At 36.6% G+C, this 26,243-nt stretch overlaps 1 protein-coding gene across 4 annotated transcripts; it reads left to right on the top strand.

Annotated features, from left to right (window-relative positions):
• The first annotated feature begins 771 nt into the window (after positions 1–771).
• Positions 772–25,660, top strand: HPGD (hydroxyprostaglandin dehydrogenase 15-(NAD)). Of its 4 annotated transcripts, XM_017816548.1 has the most exons (7): positions 772–975; positions 1,155–1,278; positions 5,214–5,320; positions 15,324–15,420; positions 21,521–21,597; positions 23,487–23,650; positions 24,719–25,660. In XM_017816548.1, the coding sequence occupies exons 1-7, from the start codon at positions 883–885 to the stop codon at positions 24,855–24,857; spliced, it is 801 nt and encodes a 266-aa protein (XP_017672037.1). In that variant the 5' UTR covers positions 772–882; the 3' UTR covers positions 24,858–25,660. The 4 variants fall into 4 exon arrangements, with proteins under 4 accessions (XP_017672037.1, XP_017672038.1, XP_017672039.1 ...); XM_017816550.1 differs by lacking the exon at positions 23,487–23,650 and having other exon boundaries at positions 842–975; positions 24,719–24,850; XM_017816549.1 differs by lacking the exons at positions 5,214–5,320; positions 15,324–15,420 and having other exon boundaries at positions 841–975.
• Positions 25,661–26,243: the final 583 nt, after the last annotated feature.

Raw genomic sequence — 26,243 nt, 5'->3', positions numbered from 1 at the left:
AGCTTTCAGATTGTTAAGGTTGCTCTTATTTCTAATGTACAGTGATATACCTCGGTATTGAGAAATTTTAGTTGCATACAGTTCACATTAATGTAGCAGACAGAATCTGGCTTATAAACTGTAAAAGTGGTTAAACACATTTTAAGGTATAAACTACTTTATCCACAGACCTGCAAGTTTCTAGAAAGAACTTACCTTGATATGTCTAAAAACCATAACATTTAATGGATGCTTCTTCATGCAAATAGATTCTGCTTAGTAGCAGAATAAGAGGTAGAAGGCTGGTGGACTGTTTTGAAGTGTGAAAAAGGGCCCTATGTTTGTTTTTTTCGAGGCTGAACTCTTAATTCCTCACCCTGCTGCTCATGCAACTTGGGCCAACCAAAACTCACACAGCCCGAAGAGCTGCCAAGAGCCCTTATCAAAGCTTGTAGCAGCTTCTCACGCGATTTATGGAGTCTCAAATACTCTAATACACACACATGCATATCCCCCCCTCCACCGAGCGGAGCTGTAGCTGGGACCCGTTCTTGGGAAGACACAGCGAGCCTGTCCTCTCCGGAAAGCCCGGGAGTGAGAAGAGGGCATGAATCTGGTCTCCACTCTGGCTCTTGATCTCTGGGGTTCATCCAGGCACTCGGGAGAACGATTTAATGACCCGCTCCGCCCCTACTCCCCCCGCCCAGGCAGCTCCGGGCGGCTTTCGGTCACACGAGAAGGGAGCGGGGGGAATGAGCCACAGCGGCGGCTCCCCCCTCACAGGAGGGGGAGGAGGAAAGGAGGGAGGGCAGGAGGGAGGGAGAAAGGAAAGCGGGCAGGTGACACCGCGCTGGGCTGCTCGGGCTCGGCGGGCGCGGGGCGGGCGGCAGGAGCGCGGCGGCCATGCACGTCAATGGGAAGGTGGCTCTGGTCACCGGCGGGGCGCAGGGCATCGGACGGGCTTTCGTACAGGCGCTGCTGGGCAAGGGCGCCAAGGTAAGTCTCGGGAAGCGCGCCATCCCTCCCCTTCTCTCCCCTCCCCTCTGCCTCCAGCCGGCACCCACGGGCGCGAGGTGGCGGCAGCCCCCGGGGCTCGGCTCGGCTCGGCTCGGCGGGGGACCCGTCCGTCTGTCCATCCGCCCGCCCGCCACTCGTTTTCCTCCCTCCCCGCTCAGGTAGCCCTCCTGGACCGCAACTCCGAGGCCGGACAAGAGAGCAAGGCGGCCCTGGACGAACAGTTTGAAGCGCAGAGGACGGTGTTCATCCAGTGTGACGTGACGGATGAGGAGCAGCTGAAAGGTAGGGAAATTCAGCGCTGCGCTCCGGTGTAAAGCGCAGCGACCGGAGCGAGCCCGGTCTGCCGCACCGGTAAAAGTGCACCGAAAGGTTCTGGGGGACAGCCTGCTCCCGACCGCTTCTGACAGTGACTCAAAAAGGATTTGTTTCCGAACCTGCAGATGTGAAATACTACTACCACAATTTCACCCTTTTCCTTCGCACATGGGAAAGAAAAGCCAAAGAAATCCTTTCTATTGAGGTTTTGTATGTGATATTTTTGCATTAAAGCCTCTGTAGAAGATAATTGTTATTTTATGAGTAATATATATATACTTTAAAGCTCAGACTTGGTTTTTATGAGGCTTCAGTACAGATTCCAAGCTGCATTCCCTCATAATAAATTCTGCACTGGGTTGCAGTGCTCCTTCCATCCAGCACACTTACTTTCATTGCATGCTGGCACAGCTGAAAGAGCTGCCACAGTTGAAAGCAAAAAATAGCATGCTACTGTACTGTGATGTTATCTGTGGGGTGATAACACCTCACACACATTTTGCAGATGCAGGGAATGCAAGGAGCTTCCCTCATGAATGATTTGCACTTCTGTTTTCACTTAGTGAAACAGTGTACCCTACTGAGTTCCTAGAATATCATATAATGTTGATGCACACCCTTCACAATATTTCATAACAGGCACATCACTTCATCAAAGGTTCATTATTAAATGATACAATCATAGGTAGTGACTCAGATACAGATTTTGACATCCCTTTTTTCAGCACTCTTTCCCCAGACTAATTTCTGCCAAACTAGATGTGAATATTTTTAGTTCTGTTTTTGTTCGCTAAACTTCACTGGTCACTTTCTCAAGAGCGGTCATTGAGCATATCCATTCCTCTTTTAGAAAACATTACAGTTATTCCAGAATTCAGCAATATTGTTTACAGTTCCAAGCTAGCATGACTATACCTAAGTCCATAGCTTTACAGTGCCTGTCTGTAAGAGAGATGCTGGACTTTAAATATGAGATCTTCTCTAATCAGCAAAGTCTTTATCAGCTAGGTTGATTATTGACTGTTTCTCCAAGTGGGAGGAGTAACCTAGGAGCAAGAAAAAGCATCCTAGGGGTAGGAGTAACATCTGCTGTAGCATGGGTGTTACCCCAGTGTGCCTTCTCTCCCACAATTCCTCCTTTCTTTAGTGCCAGGGGAGTGCAGGACCAATAGGGTGTGAACTGGGAGCTGGAGTGAGCAGAATGGGTCAGCAAGGGAGGTGTTAGAACCAAATTAGCAGGAAAAGAGTAGGATTGGAATGGGCTCTCACAAACAGAAAGAGCAGCTGTTGTATATGCTTCTCTGATAATCATATTAATCCTGCTGTACATTTCTTACCATAAATTTGCAACCACGTCTTACAATCTTTTTGGGTTTCTGTGTTGTTTTTGGTGGTGTTTGTTGTTTGGGGGTTTTCTGACTGCTTTATTTTCAATTTTTTTCACTTGTAATTGTATGCTACTGCTTAATGAATTTAGATTAATTTCATACCTAGTGTTTAAAGGTCTTATGGGATGAATTAAGTCCTGTATTTTATGTTAAAGGTCATGTGCATGAATGCAGCCTCTTTTTATAACTTTAGCCCTTACAGCAGGAAACAAGTCCCAATACTAGAACTAGTATCTGTAGGTACACAAGGCTTATGGGTAGGAAATCAGCTGCTTCATCTACTTTCAAGTCTTACCTGTACTCTTTTCTCTGGTGGTTCTTTCAGTCTCCTATAAAAGTCTTCTATTTTGTCCTACTTTAGAAAAATCACCATACATTTACTTTTGCTTTCCAAGGATATCTAAGAAGCTCCTCTATAACTGCTGTTTGTGCTTGGTTTCCACTGTTTTTCTTACTTTTCCTTTAAAATGGAAACTCCTCTTCATTTTTACTTCTTCACTCAGTGTTTCATATGATCATCTGCTTTTAATTTTTATGGTTCCATAAGCACTAACTAGCATGCAATGTAAAGGAATTGTTCTACATTTGAAAAGGCAAAAACAAGTCAGCTTATACTGATGTGTGAGTGAGAACTTTACTAAGAATTTACAGCAAGTTTCTTCTTTTTGGGGATAGGTAAGAGATGGGATTACTGTAGACAAACTTTTACCAGAAATATTCCAAACATAGATATGAAAACAGCTGAAAAGCATTTGGCTCTTTTCTCAATGGGTAAACTAGAAAACCACAGTCAGTCCGTGAATCTAATAAACAAATAATTAGCAAAATTACTATTATCCCTGGTGGGTTTTGAAGGCAAAAGATTCTATTAAGAATTAGGTTGATGAAAGATGTTATTTAGAGAAGGCCTAAGAGGGAATCATCCAGTTTCCAAAATTTGGAAGTTAATTGAGGACCCAAATGGTATTTATTTTACTCACAGAAACTAAGTTAAATACTCAGTTCTGCTCGTAATAAAGCCAAAGGTTTCCATTTACCCTTGTTGATGGAGGATTGGTGAGATGAGAAGTGATTAAAGAGTTAAGTTGAGAAAAAAGAGAAAGAATTAGCAACAAACATAAGAAAAGCCAAAAAGGCAGACAGCCAAAACTAGAGGATTTAGTAATATTACAATATTCTAGTATGGAATAAGAATATTAGAAAAATCTGTACAATAAAGGCAACTGGACAAATAAAACCATTTCCATCAGCTGCCTAGCTCTTGTTTTCATGTGAAGAGCATGATGGACCTGCAGCATTCAGGCAAAGAAAAGGCTGTAACAGTACTGACTGTTTTTCTTGTCTGGTACAAAAAAAACTTTGTACATCCCTTCAACTGCTGTAAAAATATGTAGGTGTCTGAAAGCTGCTGCTATGCTCCTGAATAGCCAAATACTAAAGATCAGAGAATGAAGACGTTCCTGGGATCATCTTTCAGTGAAATAGTTTCATTAAGACCTATCAAGCATAATTTCTGTACACCTGAAACACTGTAGATTTTCAGTCAGTCATCAAACAATGTTTTTTAAAATAATACTGTGGAGGTGGTGTCTTGGTTTACATAATAATAAATATTTAGTGATAAGAATCAAGGGAAAACCAAACAAGCTATATGTACATGTCAGATAATGTCTTTAGTCCTGGAAAATCTTAGTTTGGAATGAACATCTGGAAGTCATCTCATCCAACTACCCTGTCAAAGCAGAGGCAGACTTGATGAGTTTGCTCCTCACTATGACATCATCATGTTTTTCCACAGACATCTTTTATCTCAGTTCTAAACCTTGTCACCTGGGAGAACACAATGTCATTGTGGAAGTTTCCCAGTTCTTTATTTTGAAATTCTTTGGAAGACAGGTCACTACTTTTATCATCAAAATGAAGAAGATTTGAATTTGAGAAACAGATTATTAAAGTTACCCGACAAGAAAGATGTATTACATTGTATCCATAAATATATACATTTAAACAAGAATCATGATGAATTATTTGTATTTGAAATATTCATATTCATTATTCGTTAACTAAAAATTGGACTGAATGAAGAAAATTGTTCTGAACACATGAAGCTTTTTACTTTTCATTTAAAATAGACGGTGTCAAATCTTGAATTTGCTAACTGTGTCAAACTGTTACAAATCAAGCTGTAAATGCTTAATTTGCATAATTAGGGTGTCAAACATCCTATCTGATGTAAAATGTATAGATGATAAGAACTTTTATTAGCTCCTCTTATCAGACATCATAAAACTGAATGAAAAGGCAACTATGGTATCTTAATCCTTTCAGTTTCCCCAATTATGTCTAATATTAGTGCATATTAGATAAAGCATTTAATTGCATGTTGCTCATTAGTGGCTAAGAAAACAATGAAGACATTTTGATAGACTAATAAAGCATTAATTTGTACACGTGTACTTTTATGTCTTACTTTCCACAAATGCTAAGAAATTTCACCCTTGGATCTTCCTATAGATGCTTTCAAAAAAGTAATTGAACATTTTGGAAGGCTGGATATTGTGGTTAATAATGCTGGAGTGAACAATGAGAAGGACTGGGAAAGCACTATACAAACTAACTTGGTAAGCATTATCTCCTTTCACATGTTCATATTTCAAGCTGGAATACACTTAACAGCCTTGGCTTGTACAGACTGTGCCATATGACAGAACATTAATTATCGGATTGGTAAGCACAGCTATTGAAACAATAACCATGTAACTGCATGTGTACTAACCAAAGAAGGGGTGTGTGGTGGGTCCTTTAAACTGTCTGAGACATGCAGCACTGCATAGAAGTACTCAGGCTATCTATCACCAGAAAACGTTCTCTTTCTATAAAACACAATGAAATTCTAAAGAGGAGTAACAATTGACTGCCAAAGCATCCACAGTAGGTCCAGTCTGTTTATATGAAGGTTTTAGAACATTTTAATTACTTGTGAGACTCAGCTGGCCTGCATTAGAGGATAAATTGCCATTTGCCGTTCAACCAAGAGCTCCACATTTTCTTCACCAACAAAGCAACCATATAATCTCAGCCATTTCACCATCATCACTGGTAGAAGCACACCTCTTAAGAGCACTTACTTGTAAAAACCCAGTACGTTCAATGAGCTTGTAAAATTCATTTTTGAACAGACTATTACCAGTTCTTTGATATAAGAACTACAATATCTGTTTCTCAATTGAATTTTCTTTTTTAATTTAGAGTATATTGCTGGGACATCTAAGCTCCAAAGGAAAGACCAACTTTCTAGGTTAAAAAAATTCTGACCAGCTAGTATTCTACCACCTGTGAAGTCCTAATTCAATGGTGATTCAACAAGTCACCCCATGATCATACTTACTGCAAAGAAAGTAGCAAAAGGAAGCTTTGAAGAGTGAAATGTGAAGATTTCTCATTTGGAATTTGTTAGGCAACAAGAAAGCTCAGAATAAGAAAATTTAGTTTGTTTTTGTCAAAAATTTTGAGGACCAAACTACCTGTCTTTGAATCCTAATGTCTCCATGAAAACAAACTAACAAAACAACCCCTGGACAAGTAAGACAAACTGTATATGAGAGAAGTTACAGAAAAATTAATGTCAAAATAGGTATTTGGGAAAAAAAATTAGGTTTCATACCACCTTTCTCTTGACCTTTTATATCTGTCTATTCTTCAAGATTTAAGTACATATATTTCTTCCTCCTCTAATTTCTACAATGTGCTGAAAAATCAAACATCAGGAAACTTCATATTGTGAAGTAACAGTACTCTGTCATCCTCAGTGATATGCAATACCAATATCTATTAATACAGATCCCTTGAATTTGAAAGAAGACTTTATCTGTGTTCTAGACAACTTATTTCTCTCTATTTTTGTGCCTGGTTCTAACACAAGATATAAGTTACTGTAGACATCCATTCACCTATCAAATTTGCAAACACAGATAGTCATCACTAGAAAAAGCGAAGTCCATGCGAGAAACATATTTGACTGTCACCCACCTTACAGTTTAGCTCAAAAACTAAAGGCACTTCTGATCATGAAATCTTGAAGATATTTACTGTCCAGGTAAATAATGTGGTGTCTTAATAATTTTTCAGTGACAAGAGCTTCAAACAGAAGACATTGAGAACCTCCTTCTGCTGTTTTGCAGACGACACCAAGTTGGGTGGGAGTGTTGATCTGCTGGAGGGTCTCTCCAGAGGGATCTGGACAGGCTGGATAGATGAACCAAAGCCAAGTGTCTGGGGTGCAGTAAGGCAAAATGCCCAGTCCTCACTTTGTTCTCAACAACCCCATGCAGAACCGCAGGCTGCAGGAAGCATGGATAGAAAGTAGCCCAATGGAAAAGGACCTGGGGGTGTTGGTTGACAGCCAACTGGTTGAACGTGAGCCAGCAGTGTGCCCAGGTGGCCAAGAAGGTCAATGGCATCCTGGCTTTTACCAGAAATGGTGTGGCCAGCAGGAGCAGGGCAGTGACTCTCTCTCTGTATTTAGCACTAGTGAGGCTGCACATCAAATTCTATATTCAGTTTGAGCCCCTCAGTACCAGAAAGACATTGAGGTATTGGAGAATATCTGAGGAAGGGCAACTAAGCTGGTAAAGGGTCTTATAAGGAGCAGCTAAGGGAGCTGGGGTTGTTTGGTCTGGAGGAAAGGAGTCTCAGGGGAGACCTTATCACTCTCTAAAACCACTTGAAAGGAGGTTGTAATGAGGTGAGGGTCAGCCTCTTCTTCCACGTTAGTGATAGGATGAGGAAATGGTTTGAAGTTGTGCCAGGGGAGGTTAGACTGGATCTTAGGAAACATTTCTTCACCAAAAGGGTTGTCAAGCATTGGAGCAGGCTGCCTAGGGAAGTGGTTGAGTCACCATCTCTGGAGATATTTAAAAGACCTATAGATAGGGTGCTTGGGGTCACAGTTTAGTGGTGGCCTTGGCAACGCTGGGTTATCAGTTGGATTTGATGTTCTTAAAGGTCTTTTCCAACCTAAACAATTCTAGGATTCTATTTTTTTTTTCTTATTACAAGTGATTGAGCAAAAGCAGACCCTAAGTGAGTTTTTTGCTTCTTGTTGAAAGGAAAAAAACATGTCTGAAATACATGCTTTAAAAATGTCTCTATTTCCCTGATGTGGGATATTTTAAGTATTCTTTGTATTATTCCTAAGAACAAGAATAATTGCTACAGTCACACATTGTGATACACATATTACACATATTTTTTATTTTAAAAAGGGAAAATAAGCCCTCTACATTCCAGTTGTTGTCTTAGTGATATCATTTATATATTGAAATGACAAATATTCCTTGCCCCAGTTTAAAGTACAAAGTACAAAAGTAGAGCAGTACAGAGCAAGATAAATCAGAACAAACACATCTGGGGTGTGTTCTTTATGGCTAAAACAGTTCACAGAACCGGTTGGTTTTCAAGAATATTTTTAAAGGAGTGTAAGGAAGTTCTCTGCTAGTACTGCTTGAAAAAGCATTAAGAACAGAAATGAAGAAGCAAGTTCAAAAAGTGGGACTTAATTCGCAAGGAAAAAGAGGAAATAAAACACAATTCCTACTTGTATCCATTACAGTTTCCTGGGAGCAAGAAAAGACAACCTAATAAAGATGGGGATGGGGGGTAGAAGGAGTATCAACTGCTAAAAAGGTATTTCTCTTGCAGTGTTTTCCACCATTTTGCTCCATTTTGTGCTAAACATCCATATTTTCATTACTTTATAAATATTTCTGTTACTTTCTTTTGTTAAGTATTCCAGAAATGCCATCTATTTGTCACCTCAAAACTCCAAAGATCGCAGTGTGAACTTGATCGATATCAGCTTAATCAACAGCCACTTCAACTGCTCATACCCATACGAGTGTTCACTCCTGTTACTGTGGTGCAAGAGAAAAAATCCATACAGAAATTTCACTTTAAACAGATATTACCAGTGTAGTTTCAAGAGTTCACCACACACAAACATACTAATGCACAGAATAGCACAGGGGCATATGACACATATGTTCTTATCAAGAGTCCTACCTACAGCCCTCCAGCATAAGAATAGTGTTTATTGCATTCAACTTCATATGAACTTTTACCTTAGGGATCCAAAAATTTTATAATCTGACTTTTTTCTCTTCAAATCCCTAAAGCAAGAAAAGGGCCCACATCTTTATAAGCCTTGAAAATATATGTTAGTTAAACACAATTGGGTATTCTAAGAAATTTCGGTAATTTTATCTTGTGTTGATGATGTAGGCTTTCTGGAACCACTGTAATTAGAGTGGCCACTATAACTACAATATCTTTTCTCTGTACAAATGCACTTAGCACATTTTATATTAAAGACAATCCCCCAAATTACATGCAGATTCCCTTTTTATGTTCATGTCACAGGTTTCTGAAAACAGACATAGCTTGCAGTATACAGTTCAACGTAGCAGGACTGGTATCACATTTTCTTGCATTTTAAGTATTACCTTAAACAAAAATTCAGAAGCACTTTATGTGACATTTTGATTACCTTCTTGTTTTATTATGCCAAAAAAATTAATTTTGTAGATATATTTAAACAAATTTCCCAAATGTAATTACACAGATTTATAAAAAAATTTGAACTCAAAATCACAACTATCTCCTGTTTTTGTGATGATTTTGTACACTTTAATACATTCTGGCAAAACTTTAAATTGCAGGCCAGAAATTGGGCATATCAAAAAAAACCTGTCACATGGGATCCAATTATTTATGCATTCCCCAGAAAGAAGTAGAATTCAAATGCGTTACTAGACAAAATGTAGCAATACCCAACAATTCCAAGTTTTTACATTTTTTATGGGTTTGCATAAGTTATTTCCATAAATGAGAGAGGTAACAATTTGCATAAATTTAGAAAAGTTACTAAAAGAAGTCCACCAAATTCATGGTTTGTCCCTGCAAAATATTTGGATTGGAACTATAGAGAAGATAATGCACTGTATATTTATGTGTGACTCCTTTCAATATAGCTCGCAGTGCAATAAATGTTCCAGTAATTAGAAAACCTTGCAAAATCAGTTTGCTCATCAGTAAGGAAATATTCCTCAAAAGGGCAGTTAATGTCTTGGCAGAAACCAGAAGGGTAACTAAGTAAACATCAGAAGTAATTAACTGAATTTATTTTTGGGACAAAGACTTCATGATCATCACAAGGCTGTTCCACTGTGCAAGCCATACAAAGGATCCCTTGGGAGTATGCTGCAACCTTCGTCTGGTCCATACACATTGCTTGCCTTTCCCAGTGTACCAGGAGAAATGACAAGGACTGAACTTTCATCCCAAAATAATGTGACTCAGACACGCAGCTGGATTCAGCAGCTGGAAATAACCAGTGGATCCCACAACACAGACAAAGGCAAGCACTGTTTCTTAATGCCACCAAACAAACCAAAACAAACTGCTATCTGTAGAAGATAAAATGGTATATGTGACTGGTTTACCACGCTTGCCTTCTAAGACAACTAGAAATTCACTAGCTTAGTTGCCTATTCTTCAGCATAATTTTATATCAGGGGACCAAGTGTCTATGGAGAGATGCAGCCAAAAAGAGACACTTCCTTTGAAATTAGTGACATGAGGGTCAATCCTCTAAGTGCATAAAGAAGCATATAGGTATAATTATTTTTGTTGTTCATATTGCATTAGGAAGGACACAGTGACCTACCTCAATCGCAAAGTAAGTCAATGAACTTTTTAGCTTACAGTTTTAATGTATGTTTATAGCAACCACAGTTGAAGTACAACGAAAAGCAAATGTCTTTAAACTAAGAACTTAAGCCTAGCTATTCAAAATGCAATGCTATTCAAATGTCCTTCGTGAATAGAGGTGTGTGGAGTGGAGAGGGGGGAAGTAAGGAAAACTACCATAAAAAAAACTAAAAGACAGTGTTTCACTCCAACCCTGTAAAAAAAGCTATGGATCTGCAGCAAATGAACAAATCCTACTGCACATTCCTTTCTCCTTTTTACCTCTCCCTCCCTAGACTTCTTGTTTTCCACAGTTTGAGCTGGAAATTCAAACTCAAGAGCCTACAATTTCATTTCATAGAAATTAAATTAACTTCTACATAGTAATGCCAAGGGACCTGTATGCTTGCTGCAACTTGTCTACTTCCTAGAAAATATACATTAAAAAAAAATCAGTCCCACCTTCCTGTCCAACAGCAAAATGCTAAAATTTTCCACGGGTACCACTAGCAGCACTTAGTTTCAGACTTTTGAACTCTGTCTTACGCAGTTTACAAGCTACTTTAAATGTTTCCTTATAGATAGCCATCAATTTACAACATCACAGTATGAAAGGCAAATGATCTTGGGTCAAATTCCAGTTCTGTGCTAACCTGCTTTATGAAACCACAAGTCCACGGCTCTTTCATTTTTGTTCATTATCCCTAGCACTGAACTATGTTAGCTCAGGAACCTATATAAAATGTTAGGACTGATTACCCTTTTTTTCCCTCAAAGGATTTCATATTGCTGTACCATCTTAATAGCAATATAGTACTTATCTTCAACACTGAAGGTGCTAATACATTTTCTCAGCATGAAATACTAACAAGCATAAGGAGACAGCAGAAGTATCAGACAGAGGTGGAAGGGAAACCTTATTAGATAGGTAAAACTCCTGTTAAATAGGAGAAACTATGTCAGTTGGAACACCTGCCTTGAAACACTAGAAGAAAGCACTGTGTACTAAGTTACCTTCAAAGAAATTGTCACTTGCAAAAGATGATGATTAATGATGTTCTGAGCACCATCACTGAAGAACCTTTTTTTTCTTCTTTTTTTTTTTTTTAAATGGATAAAGCTAGAATGGAATAGAAAGTATGAAAACTGAGTTAGAAGTATAATGCTGGAATGCAAGATTTTGTACACATTGGCTGGCATTGGTTCCCAAAAGCAGAAAAAAATGAATTAGTGCTCTGTTGAAGACTTGGAGTCTAGTTAGAATCAGAGTTTCAATATATGATTTCCTTTAGAATGATACAACTAAAGCTATACAGCCCTGGGATACATAGAAATGTCAAGAATCAAGGATTTTTTAAGTTTTATTTCTGATTTTGACAATGATACCTAAATTGCCATTTAAGAAATCATTAAATAAGTTAGCAATTATTGATATGATACTCTCAAAAGCAATTGCAAATGCTCAGAGTATTTGCATAATTATTTTACAATGTTTATCATGCTGTCAGATACCACTGAGTTTATTACTTTATAGTACTTCAGAAGGTCTGATCTCTAATTTAAATATGTAATTTATAAAAACTAATGCTCATATTATAACTTTATTGGAAAGAATCCTAAATTTTCCACTGGTACTTGAAGAGTAAAATTGCCCTCTTGGGAGACCACTCAGACTTCCAGTGCACCTTGATGGCCTATCTTCATTATGTGCTATAGTAAAACACTCTATATCGGTAAGAAAATAAACAGCAGTGCTGCTAAATCACACAGTTTTCAACAGCTAGAAGGACAGTAATTTAGATTATTTTCTGATTTTAATGATACTAGTTTTCCATAGCCAGGGTCAAAAAAACTGTGTGAGAGTCATCTGTCCTAATTCTTGATTAACCTACATTTAATTACAAATCTGACAACTTTCATACTCTTTGTTCTTGACATGTTTATGAACAACATCCATTCCACTAAATGCAGCTTTAAACAAAGGAACTGTAAAAATTTCAGCTCTGAATTGCTTTCCTGTACAGTCTGTCAGCATATTTTTATCTTAAACCAAGTCAGACAATTTTTTTAATTAGGTAATTTTAAAATTAACTTTCCCAGAATTTCTATTTGCAACAGACAAGCTATGAATTATTGTTGGTTAAGAGCATGGAATTAAACTATTTTAGAAGTTCAATTAGAGAACTACACAATCTGAGGAGACCTTTAGTTTCTTTCAATTTATGGAAAGGAAATGACAGACATTTTTAATCATATCCAAAACCCAGAAAACTGTGCAGAAAACACATAATTCTTTGCCCATCTCACTTTCTATTGTGTATTTCATGGTATAAGGAAGTAACAGATGATGATCTTTCTTTTAGAGTGCAGACTAATCATTCTGACATCAACAATTAGGAATCCAAAGTCACATATGAGAGGAGGCCTGAGGCTGCAATTTGTGCACTTGCGAAGATGGATTTCATAACAAAACCAAAATCAAATGTGCTATTGTTCTTTGGAAAACAGTAATCCAAATACTGTTTTTCTTTGGGAAACCTCTTTCCCATTTGAGTGTTTGACACCCAGATATGAGGAGCTAGCTTCCCGTCATGAACTCAGCTGAATCAACAGGCTCAAATGGAAAGTGGCACTAAGTCTGCTAAGCACACATTGTTGACTTCCATAGTAAGTTCTGCCACCGCTGTCTTCCTTGGGGAACTATTGAGAGAATTTTCTCTCCTGGAGAGAGGTGGATTCTGGAAAGAGAATGGGAAATATATCACGCAATACTTTTCATCAGAAGTGCCACCTGCTGAGTACGCAGACAGATAGGTTCTTCTCACCCTGGATTTGAGCTTCAGACTTTATCTATCTGCAGAATATAGTAATTCTTTACTTTACCACCCTAAACATCATAAATAGCCACTTCACCCAAAATCAGCCACACTCAATGAGGTATTTGCAAGGATTACAGGTAAGGATTACAAGGATATAGCAGGTGTAAGGGGCAATATCCAAATGGAAGTCTGTCTTTATTCTGAAGACTACCTCTCACAATACCTTTGTGTAAAGGAGAACATGTTCCCAGCCACTTGAATAAATACTAAGTTAATGGATTCTAGAGACAAAAAGAGAACAATACAGTAATTTTCATAAGAGAGTCAAGCAACCCACTTTTTTTCTTGTTTTATAATTGTAGTTTGTACAAGGACTAATCTAGCTCTATTATCTCTTAGAAGGCTGGAGGAATAGGAAAATCCTTAAGGAGCCCCAAGCTGCTTCCTTCTTCAATTGATTTATGTTCTCTGATCATCCTAAGTGGAATTCTCTTTTTCTGCTCAACAGGCTGAGCCACTGCTCCAGGGCATGACAGGACCTGCACCTGCTCTCCATAGACAACATTAACCCCTTTCTTTCTAAAATATCTTTTGTACAACCCCTTTCTTTCTAAATATCTTCTGTACAGCCTATCATAAGTATATATTAAAAAATACCACCCACCCTAAAGTCCAAATCTAATTTCAATTGAGGTGCCAGTTAGTTTATGATCAGAATAAGTATACCTTATGGCAACACTACTGGACATTAACAGTCTTGGGTTTAATAAATCAAATTTATATGTGACAATCAACATTAAACAGCACTAGATTACCTTTACAAGGGGATTTGCTACTTTCCATAACATGTAAGAGAAATCAGATTTACTTTGGTATGTTTCAAGACTGAACAACACTGAAGAGAATTTTGAAAAACAGAAAGTTTCTGTTAAAGCATCTGTTATAGCATCCTTTCGATAATAATCCAAATATTTTTAAAAAATATGTTAGCTGAAACAAAACTTGCCAGGAGAGAAACAAAAAAAAGCTTTTCTATGCCGTAACACTGTTTCACTAAAGTTACTGTCTTCCACCAGGAGCCCTTGCTGCTGTTTTTCTCTTACTGTTTGTTTAAATCTCAGGTAAAGTGACTCACTCTCTGGGAGAAACTCTCTCTCATGATTCATCCAGGAGGCTGATAACCCCAGGCTTGTCTGAAGTTCAGTGAGAGGAATCCCAGCAGAATTTCTAACTGCATTAGGGATCAAAACCAGATTTTAAGGAATCAGGATTATATAGGTTTCAGAAATTTTCTTTTTCCTCAAAATACTTTCTTAAAAAAAAAAAAATTGTAAAAATCACATATTGCAACTAATATTAAGCTAACAACATTTCACATCTCTTAGAATGCTTTTTTTACCTTATCTGTATTTGCCTGTTTGGGCTAACTTTCATTTGAGAGGACTAGTAAAGCTCCCATAACTTTAGCCATAAAATAATACAGATCTTTAATATCCTGGGACCAGAAATATATTCTTAATCTTAAAAACTGTAAATTTCTTGTGACTTGAGCCAAATGCAGTTTTAAGTGTTAATGTTATTTTCAGATACAGTCTGTACAGTTTTTTATTATGTATAACAGTGCGTCTCAACAAAAATGACGGGATATAGATCAGTTCATCTGCCACTTACATTTTTAGATAAGGTGTGTGTTTGATCTATAATTTACTTATTTAATTTCTTTCGTGGCTCTTATTTCACTTTGCAATATTTTAGTTTTATTATTGATATCTTCTTAAGAAAAATAAGTAAACTGCTATTACTTTTATTTATTGCAGTCCCACTTCTGAAGTTATGGAGTTGCAATACTGTGGAGTGTCTTTTGTGTTTATAATCTTCAAAGTATAAATAGGATCACTGGTAAAGCAACACAGGTTCTAAGCACCACAATAAAAGCAAGTTTCAGTTTGTAGGAGCACAATAGAAAGATACTTTGTATACCATAAATAATTCAGTAAGATATTTTAATAGTTTCAAATAATCTTTGAATATCTTTGATAATTCCTTCCCCTTATACCAGACATCTGTGATTAGAGGAACCTACCTTGGCCTAGAATACATGAGAAAAGGAAATGGAGGCAATGGAGGAGTAATCATTAATATCTCATCCTTGGCAGGTGAGAATATTTTCTGCAAAACGCTTCCTACTACTTTTTTTTCTAAAGTAAATGAATCATACTTATCAGTCGTATTTTTTCTTCTTTCTTATGGCTCTTCCCTGTTTATTTTTCCATGTTTACATTTATTTTGACTTGGTTTTCATCATAGCAACAGAAGCATATCAAATCACTACAACTTTCATTTGCTTTTTTAAGCATAGTTCAATAGAAAAATCAGTAATTTTCCTAACCTATCGGTCTCATATTTAAAATATTGTGCATGATATAAATTCCTACATTCAATTCCATAGGAGCACAGTTGTAGGAATATCTAAGACTAGACTGTATCTACTTTACTAACGAAGATTGTCATACACCCATTCTGTTCCAAGTCCTCTCAAATGTGATCTACTTGAGCTTGAGAAGCCATAAAATTAACATATTTCACCGAGCTTAAGCAAGTGTTTTCTTTGCTCATTCTTTGTCTATGCTATAATTGTGTTTCAATTTATCGGCATAAAAATAGCATTATATGGGTCAGGGTTATTGCTGCTCAGTTGTGAGGCAGAATTCTGCACCATTTCCTGTGGTACACTCAATGTTGCAATGACTGGGTTCACAGCAAAAAAGCACAGCTGAAGGGGAAACTATATATGGACAATGATGTCATCTGACAACCTTCCTCAAAAAATGTGTGGGGAAGTACTTGCATTCTCTCTTTTTCATTTGAAGAGTTTGTTCTCTCTTTCTACTGTTATACTGTCTGGGAAAAATAATATATATGCTAGTTTACACTTGGATTGTCAGAGCTTTCTTTGGTATCTGTGCAGATTACCAAATTAGAGCAATTTTATTCCAAAATATTCCTATCTGTCTTAACAATGAAAATCCATTTAAGAGCACTGGCCATAGTTACTGACTGTGGACAGGTGTGGATGTCCTGAGTATTAAATTCTCCTGTAAACCTTAGCTTTTGTGATAAAAAGTCTAGTTCACCCTATTAAGATAATGCATATGGATCTGGAGGATCTGACTTAATACATGCACATATCTCATACGGGTGAGAGGTTCTTTATTAAAAGCCTCCGTGTACTTTTAAGTCAGCATTTGTAACACTGCCTAACACATTGCCCACTGACGCCTCTAAGTTTATCCCTATTGGCTCGAATGGACATTGTATGGGGATCAAATTAACCTGAAGGAACTGCTGTTGCAGTACAAGAGTTCATCAGCACAAGTAAAAGATTAAACATTTTCACAGAAACACTGGTGCCCAGGCAGTGCTTAAAAAAGGGCAGAGGTAGCAAGTAGTTTGGTTCCTTTTCTAAATAGTCTCACATAAACACAAAATGACTCTGTTTTTAAGACCTAAAAGCTTGGCTGTTCTGTTTGTTAAGAGCTTGTAAGAGCTGTTTTAATTATTTGATTAAAATTTGCATTTATTCACTTAATTTTTAACATTAACATTGTGCTATTATGATTGTGGGTATCTGACAAAACAAAGTGTTCTTTGTTTTGTTTTCTTTTACATGGCTTGTATTTAGGAATTGTTTCCAAGGGCATAAGAAAAAACACACTTTAAAAGCTAACATATACTAATTTTTATTGCTTACTTATTTACTACTACTTGTGCTTTATGACTCTAATTCTTCTTTCCAGTTTGAAGGTCTAGGTCCTATAGTTTATTCCATATATGAAAGGCAAACTGTCATTGGCTTGCTTACTATTCTTTTTGAGTGTTTTCTTAGAACTAGCTTCTGTTGATCATTAAATTTTTGAGTGGCTTTGATCCCCCCTGTGCAAGTTCTCTATAAGATGCAGACAGCAACTATTCCTGTGTCTTGATGAGCAACAAAAAGAATTGTATTTAGTGCTTACGTAACATTCAATAATATTTGCTTTACACATTAATTAGTTTCCATTTCTCCGCCATGGAAATTTTCCCAATGATTTGGACTAGGGACAGAATTAAGCCTTACAGTTTTACATTTTCAAACACCCATGGAACTACTTAAATGCTTCCTATGAAGTCGATGCTTAAAGTGTTCATTCACAGCTGGATTAAAGACAGTGTCCACCCTGTCTTTCCAGTACTGGGTCTTCCTTTCTTTAGTCTCTCCACAGGACAGGACTAGGTAAGAGAGGGAGACAAATATGCAAGCACACGCAGTAAGCACTCCGCTGTGTCTCAGATCTATAAATCTAATTGTTATTGGATTTGTGTATTCATATCAAGAAGTAATGCTGCTAAACTGAAATAATGAGAAATGTATTTTACTTCTAACTTGGCCCCATAAAAAATAACTCTAATGACTGCAGGGTTTTGTACTGAAAAAAATTTGATTTCAAATTTAAGGAGTAAAATGTTCTAAAATTTCTTCTGTAGGAAGCTACACATTACCTTTATTTTGTTTAATGGAATAGTTACAAGCAACAGAGAAACCATACAAAACTAAATTTAACTCAAGAGATTATTTACCTGATTAAATTTAACATTGTCTTCTACCTTGTGGTGGCTGGTACCTTACATTTTTTGCAAGTAAAGGGAGAAAGAAAGTCATGCATACACTTTTGTCTTGGTAGCTTTCATATTTTGAAGAAGGTATTTTATAAAACTGAATTTGTATCTGTCTGGATTCTAGCAGACAAAAAACCTTCAGAGTTTTCATAGAGGGCTTAGAAGTGGTAAAATTATTAGCACACCACCAAGATTGAGAGGTTGTTTGATATGCAATGAATCTGGTCACCTTTCTGTTGTACAGTCATATAAGTGCTTTGATTGCACTCTACTTTGAGCACTCAGATTCCACAAGCAGCTCGTTTGTCCTCCTTTTATATGGAAAGCTTCAGCCCAAAGAAATACTTAAAGTACCCATCATAGCAAACAGGCTTTAATAGGACCTGATTCTATATATATTACAAGAACAAAACTAAGAATATTGTTAACATCACTGAGTAAGGACTGTATCACAGTGGTACAGGGGAGCAGAAGTGCCAGTGGCTGTACAACCGGGGCCTTAATTTCACAATCATGAAAGAGCTTCTGGTCCCTCTGCTTTATTAAAAGAAGGATACTGAGCAGAATCCAACAGAATGAGGTTAAAAAATTTAGAAGCTATTCCCTTGAGACTTCAGTTCACTATTAAAGGAATCATAGAAATGGCACAGCTTAGAATTTCTGCTAGGATTTCTGAGTGTCTTTTGTTTTGGCACTCAGGAGGACTGCTAGGATGTCATGAGGGTATACAGGGAAAAACTCAGAAAGGCCAAAGTCCAACTAAAAACTAAAAAGGTTAATAAATCTTATTCAAAGAGACTTGTTCAAACCTCTGAAGGTAATATGTGTTCAGCGGGAAAGTATAACTGGGGAAAAATGCTTAATTCTGTTTTCATCAAAGTTCTTCAGCGGACTGAAGGGAAATTTCAGTCTCAACAAAGCTTACTGATAACAATGCAAGCTTATTGATACGACTTACCACCTCCAGTACTAATTTCTCAAGATGTGGATATTGAAACTATTGACCATGATAAATAAGGCGTTGGAGTGAGAAGCCTGACACCATGTCTCCAATGGTAGAATGATCTTGCCACTCTAATAACAAAGGGACTAGAGTATAAGCAAGGGCAAGAGCTGTCTCTGTCAACCTGCCAGCAACTGAGAAAAATAAAAAAAGAGCAGTTAACACTGGTTTTGGTAAACCAAAGAGCATCTTGAGTCAACATGAAATCATTTGCAATTCACTGTGCAGCAACATCCAGAGAAAGAAAAACGTAGGCATAGCTGCCCCCCCTTGTTAAGAGAGATTAAAACACACATATATCACTTTCCAGAAGTTCACTAACCCATCCATTTGAACACCCTCCCCTTCCTCCCCCCATTATTTTGTGCATAATGTTCTCCAGTCTGTTTCACAGCCGTTCTGCATTGCATAAGATAATTAAATATTCATGGAAGGAGCAAATAGAAACCAGATTTTCTAACAAAAGGATGTCCTAAGTAATATGTTATGAACTCATCTTTGCTCACTGCTTGAATTGAGCAGGCTCAATGTCACACAGTGGTTCATCACAAAATACTTGCTAAGAAAGTCCTTAGGACACATCACTAACAAGTTCAGCTCTTTCCAGTGCAGGGAAGTGGCTCAGAACTGGAAGGCCCACACCATGGTTCTCAGTACCAAACTCAGGAAGAAAAGTAAGACAGGGCTGTCACTGTTTTGTGTGAGAGGTGCTAGGACTAGTCTTAGATGCTTGGGCTGAAAATGAGTCAATTGATTATTTCTTGGTTCTCCACTTCAGCAAAAATAATAATTTCAATTAGAAAAGAACTGGCTTTTTAAAAAAAATTATTTGTTCCTCCCTTTCTGCTTAGTTATTATTGCTGTCTTTGCCATTTAAGTAAGTCTTTGAACCTTATTAAACTTCATTATTGTGAGCTGTGCCCTTCCTTTGTTTATTTCTTGACTTTGTTTCTCTTCCCTCTCAAGTAAAAAGTAATTTGTCTCACTGGGCTTAAAAAAATAAAAATAAAATTACCTCTAAATTCCTCCTCTGTATCTCTCACTAAATTGTGTCAGTTTTATTTCTGTTTGCTGCAGCCTAATTGGAATTTTTTTTTATCTAAAGCATGTAAAAGTACTTAAGAGTCTTTTTAAAAATAGTGTCATAATATTTCTAATGTGCTACTATTCCAACGTTTCCAAAAATTTGAAGAATGGTGATGATCATCAAAAATCAACAAAAAGAGGAATATTAAGCCTGTGTTGTGATCACAACCCACAGGAGACAACACAAAAGCCATTTTCATAAAGTGAGTTCTCAAGCAGAAATTTAACACATTAGTCCAAGCTAAGTAAATAAATACAAGTTAAAGAGAACAACCAGCCACTAGGTTTAGTTCTTCACTTTCCACTATTGAACAGTGCTAATAACAGTCTTGATTTCGCTGCATCACCAAGGTAGCATATAAACCAAGATAAAACCTTGAAACTTTCAGGTTCGTAATTAGAACTTCGTGCTGTCTTAGAAAGTTTTTTCCTTTAGACAAAACAGATTTCAGAGCAAAGAGCCCATGCAAATCTCTGGCAAACATATTTTTTCTGGAAAATCCATATTTAAAGCTGGGTAGTGAATTCGTCATCTCCACTGAGATAAGTCCCACCCCTTCTTGAATGCATCACTTAAAGATATGAAATATGAAAAATGAAAGTAACCATATTATATGTGAGTTATTAATTGAGATGATTTCTAATAGAACCAAACATTAAGGCATCAAAATCACTATCCAGTTTTACAATGGCACATTAAGGAACACAGACTAATTTTATCCTCTAATTTTAGGACAGGCTGAAGTTTGCTATTCATAAGGACATAGCTTTCAGGTGAAACTACAGCATCCATATGGTCCAGTTCAGCTTTCATTGTACAGTGGAAATTGCTGGCATAATGGGCAGGAATGAATATGCACTTATGATCTGTCATTTCTTCTTGATTAGCTTGTTTGGCCATCAAACTCAGTCTTACTAGAACTAAGTTCTTAATTTTCCTTCGAAACCTCTGTTCTCCTTTTTCTACTATAAATAAAAATTTCTGCTCTCCCCCTCTCACCATCAAGATTCACGATGTTAGCAGTCACTTTTATTTTGCTTCTCCTTTTCCCACACTTCCTCTCTGAAGTCACTGTAAATTAATGCAGGTGTCCAGTTCACATCAGCTAGGGTGTTAGAAATCAAAGCTTATCTAAAATACTTCACATCCTTTATATCCTTAAATAGTTTACTAATTCATAGAACATGACTTAAAAATCTCATTCTTGAGTGTTTTCTTCCAGATCCTGTCCTCTCTTCTAAGTCATACTTTATAGATAAAACTTTTCCTCTTAAAAGTTACACTTTCCTTTATTACTTTTCTTTTGACTCTTTGTGGTTTTATCCATCTAATATCTTTTCCCAGCCTGTCTCAGATTATAAAATATAATCTGCACATTTTTACTACTCTATTTTGTGGTATCTCTATAAATATATCATTTTTTTTTACATTATATACCTATATTTGTGTTTAAGGTAATCATAAATAGGAGTTCTCAACATCTTTATTCAGCTATCTTTTTATTTTAAAGGACTCATGCCTGCTGCATTTCAACCTGTGTACTGTGCTACAAAGCATGGTGTAATTGGATTCACACGATCAATAGCAGTAAGTATGTGTTTTGGAAAAGAGTATCAGCAGCTCCTTCAGAACATTCTGAAGTTTTTCACGTTCCTTCTCTATAGCCACACAACTGGAAATAATTTTCTGAAAGGAAACAAAGTGTCTGAAGTAGTGGAGGTTCCCTCCTTTCACAAAGGCAATCCAAAGATGAAATAAGTATGGCATCTGTGTGCTTATGACCGATTTGAGGTTTTGGGAGCATGGAAGAAAGATGTTGCAAAGTAATTTAAGGAGAGTGGGAGGAGCCCAAAAGCCAAATTCTAATCCAAGCTTTAAAAATTTTTTCAGAACCCCATCCCAGTCACTTAACACTTTGTTTTCCTTATTTGCCAGTCAGGTTGGTTACTTTTTTAATGATAAATAGGCACTAAAGTTTACAAAAGTGACTTGGACTCATCATTATTTATTCTTACTGAGTCTTAATACTCCAAAAAGGAAAAATTACACATTCAGGATGGGACATGTAAGATGACCATATAGTAAGTCTCAGGCTCTGACTCCAAAACTTCCTAGTTAAATTAAACAAGCAGTGTAATAAAGTAACTTGGAGGGAGCAGTTATGGTTACTTTCAATAGATTAATCTACTCATATAAGATTTCCAACCTGATTTCCAGAATTAGTCACCTAAAATAATACTTTGGATATTTTATCCATATTTTATGCCCCCATGCCCACACAAATTTAACTTCTTTTTCAGATTAACCTTAGAGAATAGTATGGATAAGTGTTTCATATACTGCATTAAACACATCAAGAACCTGACACCTAGGCTTGCATTTTGTTTTTCTCATTATAAATATAGATTACACCATCTAAGTGCAAAAGTAAATTAGAGGAAACACTGTCTTTAAGTAACATAAGAATGTCAAGAATAAAAAGAATAATGAACATAGCGAACTACAGTATTTACCAGGGAAGGCAGTACAGCCTAATGTTGGGCTGGTCTGATACCTAACATCTAGGACTTGATTTTCTTTTCTCCCTCAGACCAAAAGGGCAGACTACCATACCATGAAAATGACATGAGACTTGCATAATACCTGAAAGGATTCCTGTTTAATATTAAAATAAATACAATGCAGCGTTAACATTTATGGTTATTCTTGAATATGTCATGTATAGTTAATAAGTTCTGTGCTAAGAAAGTTCATCCAGCATGCAACGCATGCCTGAATGCTGATCAGACTTCTCTGCTACATACACACTTTGGTAGAACCACAAATGAGGGCACAGAACAACTTGTGCGTCTTGCTTTCATCATGTTCCTGAACTACTTCCTGAAAAAACTAGTGCCTCTTTCCTGGAGTTCACAGGGACTTTCCTGTGGAGATGCTCAGTGATAGCTTCATACATTGGCAAGGACAACAGAGCAACTGGAAAGGTTTAACATTACAGTTCAAGGCATAAAGCCTAGATCCTATTTCTGTTGATGTAGGGAGGCAAATACAATCTTAAAGATACTGTTTCTTTATTACAGTTTTATTTTAATAAAAAAGTTCATATATTTGGGAGATTTTTTTTCTTGGTTTTGCTTAGAAGAGTTATCTCATCACCCTAGAATACTTTTAATGACATGCTAAGAGCACTAATAACAAAAAATATTAGAAAAAAACAGCTTCATGCAAATAAGAGTGTTGATTTCTTGTAGAATTGTTCTCCCAACAAAACAAACAGGTTTTTTCCTAGTAATCTAGTATGATTACTACAGGAAATGTGCTTCAAACTTAGTTTGAAACAAAACAATCAGTAGTAACAAAATCTGCTTACTAAGCAAGGCTGAAAAGTACTTAGTGTTAAATCTCATTATCTAAAAACTTACACAATACTGTCTCAAAATGTTGATGACAAACGTCTAACCCTTTCTCTTTTCTAGTTAGCTGCTAATATGGACAACTATGGTGTAAGACTCAACACAATTTGTCCAGGATTTGTCAACACACCAATTCTTCAGTCCATAGATAAAGAAGAGAATATGGGACAATATTATTCATATAAGGATGAGATCAAAAATATGATGCAGTTCTATGGCGTGATGGAGTAAGTCAAGTCAGATACAGGCTTTTTCCTTTTGTTCATGAGGAACAAAGACACGCAATAGCACTTTTAGAAAAATTAAAATAAAAGGGAAATGCTGCCTCAGACAAAAGACTATCAAATGTGTTATGCTATAAACAAGGAAAAAAAGGAAGACATCTAAGGCTATTTTAACAGCACCACCCTCACAGTAATGTATCCCCATATGCATTCCCAATTCCCAGCAAAATGCAAATCAAATTCCTAAGTTAAATACATTGTGTTTAGTTTTTAATAGACCTAGGTGTTCCCTCATAAATTTCTTTAATCAAACTTCTTGTGAGATACAAGGTATATAATTTGCATTGGATTTTCACAAAATTTCCCAGTGAAACAAGACAGAAGACCAAGAACTGAAAAAACTGGACTAAGTTCATAAAAGCACAGTAGCAGCCATTGTGCATCAGATCAAAGAGTTATCTGACCCATTACAGTATTGCCAACAAAGGCCAAAAGCAGACATCTCGGACAGCCTGTGAGAACAAGACAAGCATAAAGTGGGGGGTTTTTTCACTTTCTTAGTTTCTAACAATTGGCTGCTTAGATGCTTCTGCACAAAGGAAATGCTATGACTGTGTTGTTTCACCCATACTTTTCCATATGTAAAATACATCGCACCTATTGACCACAGCAAACTGCATGTGAAACTATCCTTATGCTAATTTGTATGTCAGTCCTGGTACAGAAACAGCAGAGCTGCAGATGATTGTGTAAGGATTACTTCTGTCCATTTTCCTGGCAGAGAAAACTTTGATAGGAAGTCCAGTAGCATTTAGATGTCCACAGGCGTTTATCAGAAACTAGAGCAAACAAATGATGATTTGTAAAGCAGCCACTCCACATGTATGTCCTGGTTGAGGAGACTAAATATCTTTCCTGAAACACTCATACACCTCTGCTTTTCTTCAAAGTAAATTTGCTCAAACAAAAATTTGTTTAATTTTCAGGTTATATAGATTTACATTGAGTTTCTTTACTTGTCCTTTTCACGTTTTATTATATCATGAATCTGAAATAACTTTTTTTTTTCAGCCCATCAACAATTGCTGAGGGACTAATAACAATAATTGAAGATGATACTCTAAATGGAGAAGTAATGAAGATTACAGCATCCCAAGGGATTCATTTTCAGCAATACGGCCAAACACCTTTTCCATCATCAAAGAGATAAATAATTGTTTTGTGCTAATTACTCCTGGCTTTTCTTAAATATAAAAAGTTTTGAAAAGAGTAATTTTGGGGAAAAGGGTTAATGTTTTATCTAGAGCAGTAACAGTGTTCAAACGTTTGCTATAACAAAGAAATGGGCAAGAAAATCTGGTGTGGGAAGATGTTACCACTCTATTCTGATTATAAAAACACTAAGAAGATTATTTATTTAGTATAATAAACACACTGCTCTGAAGACGTTTTTTGTTCTTTAGTAATAGAGGCCACTTTTTTCATTCTGGTAGTTCTGATCTACAGACTCCAAGTGTATTTTGGTGGACGTGACTTACTTTCTTAAAATTCTTTTCACTGTTGTGCCTACTTACATCTTCAGTTCTTCAGACCAGGAATTCAATTCAGGAATCTAGCCCATAAGCTCTGTAAGGAGTTAAGAATTTACTTTTTCTTATGAAAATTAAGCAGAACAAGAGGCAAAATTCAAACTCCTTATATATATAAGTATGTTCAAAATTCAAATTCCTGGTGTATATATGCACATATATATTAGTATGTTCCATATCATATAAGAAAGTACAGATTTTTATCTTCTTAGATTTTAGGTATTTATAAAATAATCTAGAAATATTTTTGTTTTCTTTTATATATATATATATATATATTTGTGTGTGTGTGTGAATTTTCTCTCTCTGTATATAAAAGGATGAATACTTTGGCATTGTTTGAAATGTCTGCTCACTCATTAGATCATATTTTCCAAACCTTTAAATCTAATTTCTTTCCTGATTGATTAAAATATTAATTCAATCCTGAATAATCTGGGTCTTTTTCATGTTTTATACATGTCTGTTTTGGTTTCACAATACATATTCTGAGATGCAGCATGTCATATAGTGGCAATGAAAATAAAAATTGAGCTTCTTACCTCCTGAGCACTACTGGACCTCCTGAATCCAGGTCAATCCCCAGCTACATTTATCCAACAAACCTAGGTACTCCATGGGTTACATGCCTGACAAAAATAATTTTTTACATGGTCATTTAATTAGGTGATGACCCAAAAAGATTTAATAGCTCCTGAGAAAGCTAGAAAAAGTTAAAATTTACCCTTCTTAGGAGTACAGACTTTAATTTCACAGATCTTTTTTTCAGCATTGTATCTGAAATAGTGGAAATGCTAGCATTTACCTTCTGTGAAGTTGGGGGGGAGAAGAAAAGAAACAGACACTCATACTTTGAATTACTCATTCTCCCATTTTTTTGGCTATGTTAGCACTATTTTTAAAGCCCATTTTGAATGCACACATGATGCTAGCCACACCTTTAACATCCCTGGCAGCATCTGCATATCCATCTGGACTGGAAAATACTATCTGATTTGATAGTATTA

This window comes from Lepidothrix coronata, unplaced genomic scaffold (genome assembly GCF_001604755.1).
Source record: "Lepidothrix coronata isolate B3197 unplaced genomic scaffold, Lepidothrix_coronata-1.0 Scaffold56, whole genome shotgun sequence".
Classification (NCBI taxonomy): Eukaryota; Metazoa; Chordata; class Aves; order Passeriformes; family Pipridae; genus Lepidothrix; species Lepidothrix coronata.
Note: the sequence above shows the minus strand (reverse complement) of the source record. Positions and strands in the feature narration are given on the sequence as shown.

Excerpts from the sequence above, each read along its gene's own strand:
- HPGD (XM_017816548.1), top strand. The coding sequence starts at position 883 with ATGCACGTCAATGGGAAGGTGGCTCTGGTCACCGGCGGGGCGCAGGGC. Across the intron at positions 1,279-5,213 it reads GGATGAGGAGCAGCTGAAAG|ATGCTTTCAAAAAAGTAATT; the intron begins GTAGGGAAATTC and ends ATCTTCCTATAG. Across the intron at positions 21,598-23,486 it reads GATTCACACGATCAATAGCA|TTAGCTGCTAATATGGACAA; the intron begins GTAAGTATGTGT and ends TCTCTTTTCTAG.